At 43.5% G+C, this 13,465-nt stretch overlaps 1 protein-coding gene across 2 annotated transcripts in view; it reads left to right on the forward strand.

The window, feature by feature from the left end:
- Positions 1-13,465, forward strand: part of STAM (signal transducing adaptor molecule) — a 70,329-nt gene that overhangs the window by 29,028 nt on the left and 27,836 nt on the right. For both annotated transcript variants that reach the window (XM_089693712.1, XM_089693711.1), the window contains exons 3-4: positions 2,340-2,415; positions 9,722-9,817. In XM_089693712.1, the coding sequence (XP_089549838.1) occupies positions 2,340-2,415; positions 9,722-9,817 (172 nt within the window). The remainder of the gene's footprint in view (positions 1-2,339; positions 2,416-9,721; positions 9,818-13,465) is intronic.

Below are 13,465 nucleotides of genomic sequence, written 5' to 3' on the forward strand. Positions count from 1 at the left end.
CAATGATAGTTGCTTACTTGTCATGTTGATCCAGTGGTTTTAATACTTTCTGAGGCACTGACAGGAACAAGTATTTAGATCAGAAGTTTTGACTTCGCGCTGTCTCATCTGCATGCTTTTTCCAGGTCAGTGATTCAGAACATTTTTGTAGCTGAACTTCAGGAATAATTTTTAGAATTTGCAATTGTAAATGCTTTTTCACTGTCGAAGAGAAATCTTATACTGCTGGAGGAGTTGGTGTAGTGGCAGCGAGTGTGGAAGTGTGCATTAGTGTTGTGATTGTAGGAATGCATGGTGGTGAGTGAGGTATTGCCTGTTGCTCAGTGGAGATGAGTGGGGTATTGCATGTTTCGGTGCCATGGCATTGAGTGGGGTATTGCATGTTTCGGTGCCGTGGCTGTGAGTGGTGTATTGCATGTTTCGGTGCCGTGGCTGTGAATGGGGTATTGCATGTTTCGGTGCCGTGGCTGTGAGTGGGGTATTGCATGTTTCGGTGCCGTGGCTGTGAGTGGGGTATTGCATGTTTCGGTGCCGTGGCTGTGAGTGGGGTATTGCATGTCATGCAGTGGTGGTGAATAAGGTATTGTGTATTTTGGTGCAGCTGTGGTGAGTTCGCTATAGCATGTTGGTGCCGTGGCTGTGAGTGGGGTATTGCATGTTTCGGTGCCGTGGCTGTGAGTGGGGTATTGCATGTTTCGGTGCCGTGGCAGTGAGTGGGGTATTGCATGTCATGCAGTGGTGGTGAATAAGGTATTGTGTATTTTGGTGCAGCTGTGGTGAGTTCGCAATAGCATGTTGGTGCCGTGGCTGTTAGTGGGGTATTGCATGTCTCGGTGCCGTGGCAGTGAATGGGATATTGCGTGTTTCGGTGCTGTGGCAGTGAGTGGGGTATTGCATGTTTCGGTGCCGTGGCAGTGAATGGGGTATTGCGTGTTTTGGTGCCGTGGCAGTGAGTGAGGTATTGCATGTTTCGGTGCCGTGGCTGTGAATGGGGTATTGCATGTTTTGGTGCCGTGGCAGTGAGTGAGGTATTGCATGTTTCGGTGCCGTGGCTGTGAGTGCGGTATTGCATGTTTTGGTGCCGTGGCAGTGAATGGGGTATTGCATGTTTCGGTGCCGTGGCAGTGAGTGAGGTATTGCATGTTTCGGTGCAGTTGCTGTGAGTGGTGTGTTGCATGTTTCGGTGCTGTGGCTGTGAGTGGTGTATTGCATATTTCGGTGCTGTGAGTGAGGTATTGCATGTTTCGGTGCTGTGGCTGTGAGTGGGGTATTGCATGTTTCGGTGCTGTGGCTGTGAGTGAGGTATTGCATATTTCGGTGCTGTGAGTGAGGTATTGCATGTTTCGGTGCAGTGGCAGTGAGTGGGGTATTGCATGTTTCGGTGCTGTGGCTTTGAGTGGGGGATTGCATGTTTCGGTGCTGTGGCTGTGAGTGGGGGATTGCATGTTTCGGTGCCGTGGCTGTGAGTGGGGGATTGCATGTTTCGGTGCTGTGGCAGTGAGTGGGGGATTGCATGTTTCGGTGCTGTGGCAGTGAGTGGGGGATTGCATGTTTCGGTGCTGTGGCAGTGAGTGGGGGATTGCATGTTTCGGTGCTGTGGCAGTGAGTGGGGGATTGCATGTTTCATGCCGTGGCAGTGAGTGGGGTATTGCACATCATGCAGTGGTGGTGAATAAGGTATTGTGTATTTCGGTGCATTGGCAGTGAGTGGGATATTGCATGTTGGTGCAGTGACAGCAAATGGGATAATGCACGTCAGTAAGTGGCGTTTTTGTATGCCTGTTCAGTGGTGGTGAGTGGGGTATTGCATGTTGTTTGAAGTGGCAGTAAGTGAGGTATTGCACATCAGTGCAGTTGCAGTGAGTGAGGTATTGCACATTGGTGCTGCAGCAGTGAGTAGGGCATTGCCTGTTGTGCGGTGGCAATGACTGGGTTATTGCCTGTTTATTCAGTGGCGTGAGTAGGGTATTGAATGTTTTGGTGCAGTGGTAGTATGTGTAGTATTGTGTGTCAGTGTAGTGGCAGTAAGTAGGACGCTCACAGGTCGGGGATGAGGTAGATAAAATGAGTTTCCAGCGAAGTACAAATCACTTGACGTGGCTACAGAGACATACCACAACAACCAGTCACCCACAGAGCCGTCCACAGAGGGCCAAAGCATACTGGGGCTTTCCAGCTGCAGCCTGTACTACAGTCACATGCCCCTTTCTCACTCTGATCCCCATGAATTTTCATTCATTCATTCATTCATTCATTCATTTATTCTCTTACTGGTAAGAGTTAAACAGAACATAAATGTCAGTTAAGCACTTAAGTGTTTTGTTTTTTTCCTTTTTAAGGCCTAAAGATTGTCTGCGCTCCATTATGAAAAGAGTGAACCATAAAGACCCACATGTAGCAATGCAAGCACTAACGGTGAGTGATTTTTTTTTTTTTTTTTTTATCTTAACTGACCACTACAAGTTGTAAACCACCTTTTTCTAGAATGTTTAACAGAAACCTGAATAAATCACCACTTATTCTTATATAGTGTCTGTTATTCTAAATGAATATTTCTGTCAATGAAAAAACTTTACTTTGTATAGCATATGGAAGGATCCGAACCCCTGTCAGGCTTTTGTTTTTCTGTGTGTCTCCATTGAGGTGATACTAGTTATCAGGACAGGAAGTCAGAGGAAATCTCCCTAAAACAGATACGGATCGCAGTAAAAATCTGCTAGAGGTTCTGAGCCTCCTCACTGATATCCTCCTTGTGGGGCCAGTGTGAAGTACAGACTTCCTATTGGAATACATTGAGATTGCAGTAAATACTACCCAGCAGTGAAGGTTTTTGAGAAGGGGCAGTGCAGCAATGTGCAGGCCACACAGCACAAATCTCAGCGGAGTGAGGATAGGCAAGTGTGTTTGTGGAACGGATGAGGGAGGTATGTGGAGCCAACTAATCATATATCCACTAAAAGTGAACTTGCACTTTAAAGCGGAGCTTTTATAGACTGTAAGTAGACAGGCTTTTTATTGCAGAGGAGACATGCTATAAACATGTATGCACAGGACACAGGAGTGATGTCATCCCATGCTCACCAATGAGAACGGTTGCAGCTGTTTAGCTCTGCTTTGACCACTTGATGCCACAAGACTGCTGGCTTTCGGCTATCCAATAAAAGTGTTCTACCACTTATATGGGACTTACTAAACCCTTGGCATAGCAATAAATATTTAAAGAAGTACAACCAAAGCTCTTTTGGCTGTACTTCTTCAATGGATCATGGGAGTGCAGTTTGTGCTACACTTCTGTGACCTGTTTTCAGCTGAATTTACAGAGCTGTTCCAGGCTGGGGAAGGACCTCGACCATATGGTTGGGATCCACCCCAGAGTATAGAGCGGGACTTGGCTCAGCCTCTCAGCGAGCCGCTGAGAACCTGAGGTAGCCGCCATCTCCCCTCCACAGCCCCGTGCTCCAGTGAGCGTGGAAGGGTGGTGCAGAGCAGACAGCAGTGACTGACAGTCACTGGTCTCTGCTCACAGCGGCGGTGAGAAGTCAACGATCAGTGGTATGTGATTGCTGAGTTATCACCAGAGCCAGCAGGGGACGGATGCAGCATCCTCCTAGGTAAGTATGATTTAAAAAACAAAAAACAAATTCCCATACTTCTCTTTTAACCACTTGCCAGCCGCACTAAAGCCAAATGACGGCTACATCACGGTTGTCCAGTTCTGGGAGGGCGTCATATGACGTCTTCCCAGAACGCCCCCAGGGGCACGCACTCGGCAATCTCCATGATCGCTGTGTCCTATGACACAGCCGATCACTGGTAAATGCAGTTGCCGGTTACAGGCAATTGTCAGAGGACAGATCGCCACCGATTATCAGGGCACTGATGATCAGTGCCCAGCAGTGCCACATACCAGTGCTGCCTGTCAGTACCCAGCAGTGTCATCTGTCAGTGCCGCCTATTAGTGCCCATCATATTGGTACATCAGTGCCGCCTATCCATGCCACCTCATCAGTGCCCAACAGTGCTGCGTATCAGTGCCCCCTATCAGTGCAGCCTCATCAACGCACATCAATGAAGGAGAAAAATTACCTGTTTTTTGCAAAATTTTATAATCGAAACAAAGGAAACTTTTTTTCTTTATTTTGTATTTTTTGCTCTTTCTTTTGTTTATAGCGCAAAAAATAAAACACCCAGCAGTGATTAAATACCACCAAAATTATAAAAATGTCATATAGGTACAGTGTTGCATGACCACGCAATTGTCATTCAAAGTGCGACAGTGCTGAAAGTTAACCTGGGCAGGAAGGTAGTATAATTCCCTGGTAGGCAAGGGGTTAATGGAGAAAATGGTTAAAATTGTAAATTATAATAAATGGTTAAAGCAACTGTGTCAACCCATGTACACACACAAATGCAAACACATGTATGTAAAGAGCGATTGTGCGACACATTTGGTATCGCTGTGAATGTCAGCATACAAGTATCGTACAACATAAAAAAATTGCAGCTGCCAGAAAATATATAATTGTTTGGGGGGTTTTAAGTAATTTTCTAGTTTAAAAAAAAAAAAAAAAATCACGTGTGAAAAATAAAACCGAAACGAAGTGGTTAAAAGCAGGAGATATTCTTCTCCAACCCTGTTAGATGAGTCATAATTGAAGGAGACAGACATGTTGGTGGTCTACTCTAAATAAATAAAAGCTGTGTGAATTCCTTCTTGTTATACTAATAGAACATGGATTAGACACCCAGCAACCTAATTGAGATTAGCTTCATCTGTCTATATCGGACACAGCCGGCAGCCTGAGAGCTCTGAAGCATTTGAAAATACGGAACTATTGTATTGATTACGTCAGTAGCAGGCCTTCCTTCATTTGCTTGTTTTATCTCCAAAACAGAGAAAAAGGAAATTGGCTTTTTTTTTATAAAGCATAGCTATAGTCAACAATTTTTTAAGCTTGGGATAAAATGTGGAAGGTTAGAACAACTGTTGTGGTTTTTGTTACTGACTGCATCCCTGCTGGGGAGATGAACCCTCTCTACTCCAACGCTTTTGTCCCTACACTTGCTGCCTCTTACACATAGAAAGCATTATGTAGAAAAAAGAAAAGGTCATTCTAAGACATTTTACCCAGCCACCTTTTAAAGGACAACTCCGGGTAGAAAAAAAAAAAGTTGACCCTTACAGTAGGGTTGTGTCCAGGGGCGGACTGACCATTTTTTGAAATGCCCGGGGTCATTAGGGGGCCCCATGAGATGCCCCTGGTACCTTTTTCATAGGCTTTGTTTGAGTTTGGGCAAGGACACGGGGGCCCCATGAGTTGTCAGTCCGCCCCTGGCTGTCTACTACAAGGATTAACAGCTAATTTTCTCTAGAGAGGCTGTTTTACTTACCTGATTTTCTGTATCCCCCGGATGATGAGCTGTCCTCTGGTGTCTTCACATCAAAAACAGGGCTATGCACCCTGCTGTGGTCTTGATGACATCAGGACCCTAGAGTGTAGGGAGTGCAGAAGCTGCGGGGACCGGTCCAGCTGTGGGGTGGAGCAGAAGGTCGGTAAGTATATTTCCTTTTATTGTTCCCCTAGACATAAACAAGTAATTGGCCTTTGTAGTGCAGGCACAGGCCCAGTGTAAGGGACAATTTTTGTTGCCTGGAGCTAGGCTTTAAAGGGTTAGCTTACCTTTACCAAAAAAACGTTTAGCCTGGCCATACATTTATACAATGGTTTTTGAGATTTTTGCTTTAGATTTACCAAAAACCATATAATAAGAGGTCAAACCTAAGCGACACTTTCAATTGTATCCACTTAGGCAGGCCCTTGAACTATGTAGTTGAAGGTAAATCTAAATTGGACAGAAAATTGTATAGTGTATGGCTATCCTTATGCAGGTAAGGGTGTCAGTCAAAGTTGTACAGTTTCTTTATATCTACAGAGATTAAATAGAACATTTGAATGTGTACGTACCTTCTGAAACCTGGCTGAAAATCTCCCAGAGATGGCATCATTTACTGCCATGCAACCTCTTCTCTCTCTCCCCTTTGTCACAGTAGCCCTGAGCTCAGCGATGCTTTAGCAGGTGCTAGTGGACCTAGGGTTGCCACCTCATCCCTTTAAAACCAAACACATATTAATTACACAGGTTCTGGGGCTGATTAAGGTGGTAAACAAAGTCACTTAATGCCTTATCTGCATTCTATTAGGCTCAGAACCTGTGTAATTATTATGTATTCGATTTTAAAGGGATGAGGTGGCAGCCCTAAGTGGACCTCACATGTGGCGGAGTTTTGAGAGCTCGCTTCTGTGATGGTGGGGGTGAGCAGTAACAGCTGAGAGTGTCTTAGCACAGTCCTAGAAACAAGGCAGGATGGGATGATGCCATCTCTGGGACCTTTTTGTCCAGGTTTCAGGAGGTACATAAATGGCCTACACTTATAGCAAGAGCATTATCTAACTTTGCTTAAAGCTGTGATGTTTGTTTTTCGTTACAGGCTCCCCTTATAGCATAGGTAGTTTTATGGTAAAGGTGAAGTAACCCCGAGTCAGAGGTCTGAGTGTGCTTTATGTGCATTCAATAACGAGGGTCTGGCTTGAAAGAATTGTGCATATATGGTGTATTTAGCTGACTTGAGGCAATCCTTCTATCATCATTTGGAAATAGTGGGTGGATTTGGTATGAATTCAGGCTTTCACATAAATTGGGAGAAATCCAGCCTTTTTCCCATTGGATAGAAATGCTGTTCACTCAAAATACCCAACTTCACAACTCTAAATTGTTGAAACCTTTAGATACTTGGGAGTGCTGGTACAATTTCCCCTACAAATGTATATTACTAATAACATCCATCCTATTGTCTCAGCAGAAGACCAGGCAGTGAATAGATCTGCCCCTAAACTTGATGGGCACAATCAATCTATTGAAAGATATTTCAAATTATTGTGTATCCTGGTTAATGGTCCCTGCAAAATCCCAGCACACAGGTGTAGGGAAATTACCACGATCAACATCACTGTCTTCTTGTCTCTGGCAGGGAAAGTGTACTGGGATTGCATTGGAAACCTTGAGACTCCCTACAAAGTTGGGAACAACGGCATATTTACCACAAGGAAGACAAGGTGTTTGCCTTGGGATGTAATTTTAAGGGGGGGGGGGCAATTTTAGTGTTGCTAAGGGCAGCACAAGGACTAAATACACCACTGGTTGGGAGGTTTGTCTTTCTCCAATTTACACAAATACTATATAGCAGCTCAACTTGTGATTACCCATTTCAACCTCTGATCTGCACCATAACCTAAGCAGATATTATCACCTCCTAGGAATCCCTACATAATATAGTGTACAGGCGATCAGTGCCTCTATCCAAGAATCAACATTGTTCCATGCTTCTCTTTTTATGTTCCTCTATAGCACAGGCGTCAAACTGGTGGCCCTCCAGCTGTTGCCAAACTTCAAGTCCCATGAGGCATTGCAAGATTGACAGTTACAAGCATGACTTCCAAAGGTAGACACATGATGGGACTTGTAGTTTGGCAACAGCTGGAGGACCGCCAGTTTGACACCCCTTCTCTATAGCATAAAAGTATTTTAAGGAGCACTGGGAAAATTCCCCATAAAACCTTCTATGGTCAACCCTTCCCCATCTGAATTCCTATCCATCCCAGATGCAAAACACTTGTCCCCCTCTGGTATAAAATGTGGTCATCCAGTAATCATTATTGGTGATCCAGAAAGCAGACAGAGGGACATCTGATATTGTTAGGGTATTACTATTGTGGGGCAGGAGTGTGGAAGCATTAGACAGTTGGCATAGGAACAAGAACTATAAATTCTACCCTGCTCTTAATTCTGAACTCCAGACATAAAACACACAATCTAATGCAGCTCTGTATTCATCAGTACATCAAATAAATTATTTGTAGTGTAATGCAAGCAGCATAATTACCTTTACCCCTGGCTGACAGCCGTACGTATGGTTACATCCTGTCAGCAAGTGGATAACAAGCCGCTGTAACCATGAGCTTGGTGTCCTTTTTTACAGCTGACAATCGACTGTTGAACCACCAGCTCACCTTTACCTAAAGTGAGAAAGCATGCTTCCACTCCCCCCACCCCCACCAAGTGAAAAGGGTTGCCTCCAACCAACCCCCTCCCAGAATGCACATACAGTATTTACTAGGGATGCACCGAAATTTCGGCCATCGAAACATATCTGACGAAAATGGCTCTACTGGCATTCTGCCGATAAGGAAAAATTTAGCCGATACAGGGGACTGTGTGTACTGCAGATGTGTATATGATGACTGGCTGTCACTGTGGGGTTTATTTACTAAAGCTGGAGAGTGCAAAATCAGACTCACTTCTGCATAGAAACCAATCAGCTTCCAGGTTTCATTGCCAAAGCTTCATTGAACAAGCTGAGGTTAGAAGCTGATTGGTTTCTATGCAGAAGGGAGTCTGATTTTGGACTCTCCAGCTTTAGTAAATAAACCCCTGTATGTCAGTGCCGATTCTTAAATGCAATTGCCGGGTTTTTTTTGTTTTTTTTTGTCTTCACTATAGCTCAGAGAATCAGTTGTCACTTTCCCCGAGCTTAAAGAAACAAAGTTTCTTTATAGTTTCTCTCCCGAGCTAAAAGAAACAAAGTTTCATTCCTTCTCAAAGCTATGGTGAAGAGAAAAAAAAAAAGCCACAATTGCATTTAAAAACCAGCACTGACAGTGACAGCCAGTGAGGGAACCTCACTGTATACACTGCCCCCCCTCCCCTCTACAAAGATGGCCTGTCACACATATGCTATCACATAGGGGACTGTTGGTCCCCTATGTGATAGCAATAACATCATAAGTTAAAAAAAAAAAATAGAAATATACATGAAAGTAGAAAAAAATTGGAGCCTCCCCACCCCCACATACATTCGTTTTGGTTTTCGGCCACATGCATTCTGAATTTTCGGTATCCTTTTCGGCACCAGAATTTTTCATTTCGGTGCACCGCTAGTATATACTGTAGTGGGAAGGGATGCTACACCCCCATCTCATGCCTTTTAAATGTCTGTGCAAATATTGTGCAAGTTAAATAACTGCTGCATCCACCAATTAATCCTCCAGGGCCTCTGCTTTCAGAAACTATATAATGTTTGGGATTCCAAAGTAATTTTTCTAGCAAAAAAGCAGATTCTAACGCGTGGGGGAAAAATGCCAGAAAGTTTGTTTTTGTTCTGTTATTTGTTTCTTCAATTCACTGTACAGAAGAACTCGACTTGGAGAGGGGGCAGCAACACAAGGAGCCAGTCCGTTGTGCCTCAGTGCTCTTATCAGCATGTCCCTTTTTATTAGTACATTAGCAAAGCGCAGAGTAATTGAGAGAGGGGAGTTCATTAGTGTGGTTCTTCTCCTTCACTGTTCAGTCACCAGCTGAGGGAGGGGAAGATCTAGTAGTAGGGATGAATCTGGGTATCCTCATCTATCAGACAGGGCTGTGCTGTCCTGTAGAGCAGTGTACATTTCGGAACTGGATGGACAGAATTACTAATCCTCTGGCAGGTAGAACAGCTTCACATGTGTCTTTGGCTGGAGTCCAGCTTTATTATGGATGTGAGTCATTAAGCCTGAAAACATATTTTATGTATTTAACGTATGCTTTGTGTTCAGATTGATGAAAATAGCGTGTGTCCTTACAGCTATTTAATGTGTTTATGTACCATATCCGTTTTGTGTTCCAGCTACTAGGAGCCTGTGTGTCCAACTGTGGGAAGATCTTTCACTTAGAAGTGTGCTCAAGAGACTTTGCAAGTGAAGTTAGCAGTGTGTTAAATAAGGTAAGCATGTCCCTGTCACATGCTTTGTGAGTTCCAGTCATGTTTTATTACGCTTCATGGAATGGTTTTCTTGTATATAAACCTTTTTATGGGTTGCTTTCACCATTAAGTCTGTTCTGATGCATGCATTACTAACGTATGTTATTTGTACATTGCAATTCTGTTGTTTCCTTCCAGACGCACCTGTGTTAAGCGCACTGATGCACATCTGCTCTGTGTGTTGTGTTGCCCTGCACTGAAAAAAATCATCCTGGATCTATTTTTGTATGTTTCGTAGCTTTGACATCCAGTTTGTTTTGAAAGGGCTATCCTAATGCAGTGCTGCTCAACACACAAAAATACATCTCCCCCTTTCCTCCCCACCCCTTAGAGCAACCCCAACATCTTAAAAAAAAAATTGACTGTGGAGAGTGGCACCCCATAATAACATGTTGGGGCTCACAGGAAGTGGGTTGAATAGTGCTGGGCATCGGTCAACCTGTTGAAGTAGTGGAGCTGCATCACTGGAACGGTGAATCATTGTGGGACAGTGCTAGAGATGAGGTAAGTGTAGTGGTGGTGCCACTTTTCACCCAGCATAGAGATGGTGAAGCAGTAATCATGGGCAGTGGATTTGGATGGAGTGGATGAGTTTAGCCAAAAAAAAAAAAAGTGTATCCATAACAGTGCTGTTTACCTCTGAGGGACAGCTAGTGGAGGAGAGAACCACTTACAGAGAAAAGTACTGTATTAAAGTTTGGTATTTCAGTATAGAGTGTGTGTGTGTGTGTGTGTGTGTGTGTCTTTTGGGGGAGGTAGCAGAATCACAGGAGGGTGGGCAGCGGGACAGGAGGCGGAATTGTCATGAAATGGGATAGGTGAGGGGCAGTGTCACAGGTTGGGTTGTAGCGTTGCTGGAGGGGACGGCTCTCGCCTATCCAGCAGTGGCTTCTCCAGGTGTCCTGGTTGTTGAGGTTAGGACTATTTAGTAGCAAGGAAATCTCATGGATGGACTTGCTGCACAGGTGGCAACCTATCACGGGACCACCGTGAATTCACTGAGTTCCTGAGAGCGACCCATTCTTTCACAAATGTTTGTAGAAGCAGTCGGCATGCCTGATTGCTTGATTTTTATATACCTGTGGCCATAGATGTGATTGGAACACCTGAATCCAATGATTTGGAGGGCTGGCCCAATACGTTTGGCAATATAGAGTGTGTGTGCGCACTCCAGTTGTTTAGTTTAATTTTTTTTTTAATCATTAATTTACACTTGGTACCCCATAATGACAAAGTGAAAACAGAATTTTAGAAATGTTCGCAAATGTATGAAAAAGGAAAAATTGAAATATGACATTGGCATAAATATTCAGACCTTTTGAAACAACACTTGAATTTAGCTCAAGTGCCTTCCATTTCTCTTGATCTTTGCTGAGCTGTTTCTACATCTTGATTTGGAGCCCTCCTGTGGAAATTAAATTGACTGGACATGGATTTGGGAAGGCACACACATCTCTATGAAATTCCACACAGCTGACCATGCATACTGTATGTGCCTGTTCACACCGGTGCAATTTACAAATTGAAATTGCTTCAAATTGAAATTGCTTCTGAATGTCTTAATATGTGCGATTTGCTGCAGCATGATTTCTAAAGTAGTTCTTGCATGACTCTTTCTGCAGTTTTGTTGCGATTTCAAATGCATAGAATAAAATGGAAATCACACTGCAAATTGCAAGAAATCATTGAAAATCTTCTCAAGTAGCAATGAAGTCTTCAGAAATCGCACCTGAAATTGCTTACAAATCGTGTAAATTGCAGCGGTGTGACCTGTGACTGTCAGAGCCAAAGCTATGAGGTCAAAGGAACTGCCTGCCGAGCTCAGAGACTGGATTGTTGCAAGGCACGGATCTGGGGAAGGCTACAGAAATTTTCTGCTGCATTTCCTCAAATGGACAAAGTTTGGCACAACCAGGACTCTTCCAAGAGCTGGTCGCCCAGCCAAACTGAGCAATCTGGGGAGAAGGACCTTAGTAGGTGACCAAGAACCCAATGGTCACTGACTGAGCTCCAGGGATCCTGTGTGGAGATCAGACAAAGTTTCAGAAGAACAACCATCACTGCAGCTTCCACCGATCTGGACTTCATGGCTGAGTGGCTAAATGGAAGCCTCTCCTCAGTGCAAAACATCTAATAAATTCACAGACCTTTCTAAAATTCTGTTTTCACTTTGTCATTATTGAGTGTAGATTAATGAGGGAAAAAAAATGTAAACAACTGTAGTAGCAGGCTGCAACTGCAACATTTAAAAAGGGAAGGAGGTCTGAATACTTTATGAATGCAGCTATAGCTATATACACGCAATGTATAAGTAAAATATTTTTTTTTTCTTAAATTACGTAGAGTCTGCTTTAATTCCTACAACCCTTTACTGTTTATAAATAGAGAACATTTGCCAGGACGCTCAAAGAACTGAATATTTTGGATTCATTGTACATTTTGCACTGCTTTTAGGCTGTTTTTTGCCCTTCATATTCTCTGCAGGTTTTTACAATATTGCTGAGGTGATTGCAGTATTTCATCGCCTATAGCACTTAGAAGAAAGCCTGCAGTGGTTTTAATGGGCTGAGAGAACCTTACAGTCCAAACATGTTGTGTGCTCTCTGTGGAAGATAAATGGCTTTCCTCATTCATTTCTGACATTCATTGTTCACACTCAGCTCCTTCAACTCCCTAGTGAGGAAAAGGCAACTCCTACTTTCCAATGGCTGCAGCTAACAAAATGTCTGAAGAAAATGTCATGTTTAGTCCCATAGCCACTAACATGGTTTCTAGCTTTCCCACATGACCAGAGATAGTCAGGCCTTGTCTGGACAAAGTTGTTTTTTATTTTTTATTTTTTTTATTTTGTGAATCCTTTCGAAAAAAGTCTCGTTTTCTGTGTGTTCATTGAAATCAGATTTACGTTTTATGCAGCCCTCTCACCCCCATTGCAGGGGTATTATTATAGTTCTATAGTGCCATCGATTTACACAGCACTTTTAATATTTATATTGTACATTCACATCAGTCTTTGCCCTCAAGGAACTTACAATTTAAGTTTTCTAACTCGTATTTATACATACACATACTAGGGAATTTAGACAGGAGCCAATTAACCTACCAGCATATCTTTAGAGTGTGGGAGGACCAAGAATACCTGAAGGAAAACCATGAAGGTACAGGGAAAACATGCAAACTCCATGCAGGTAGTGCTGCGGTTGGGTTTCGAACTGACGACCCCAGTGCTGCTAGGTGGAAGCGCAAACCACTGTGATGCCCATGATTTATGATAGACTGTCAAGGGGTTTTCAAGTGAAAAAAGGTCGGAGACCATTGCTAAATAAATAATAATAATAAAAAAAAAATTAAAGTGCCCCCGTCCACTTGCTTGCACGCAAAGGCTAATGCATGCAAACAGCGATCGTCCAATACATGTCAGGTATCTCCACGAATGTGAAATCATTGGCAGTAATTCTACCACCAGACCACCTCTATAAATCACAGTGGTAACCTGTAAAGGCTTTTAAATTCTTACTTATGGATAGTACAATTTACGTTTTCTGTCACCAGTGCAGGGGCGTGCACAAGTGTAACCTGTTTGGTATCTATGCATGCGGCGTAACAACA

The sequence above is a fragment of the Staurois parvus genome, unplaced genomic scaffold (assembly GCF_062004578.1).
Source record: "Staurois parvus isolate SC_StPar_1 unplaced genomic scaffold, SC_StPar_1.0 ptg000636l, whole genome shotgun sequence".
In the NCBI taxonomy this organism is placed as follows: Eukaryota; Metazoa; Chordata; class Amphibia; order Anura; family Ranidae; genus Staurois; species Staurois parvus.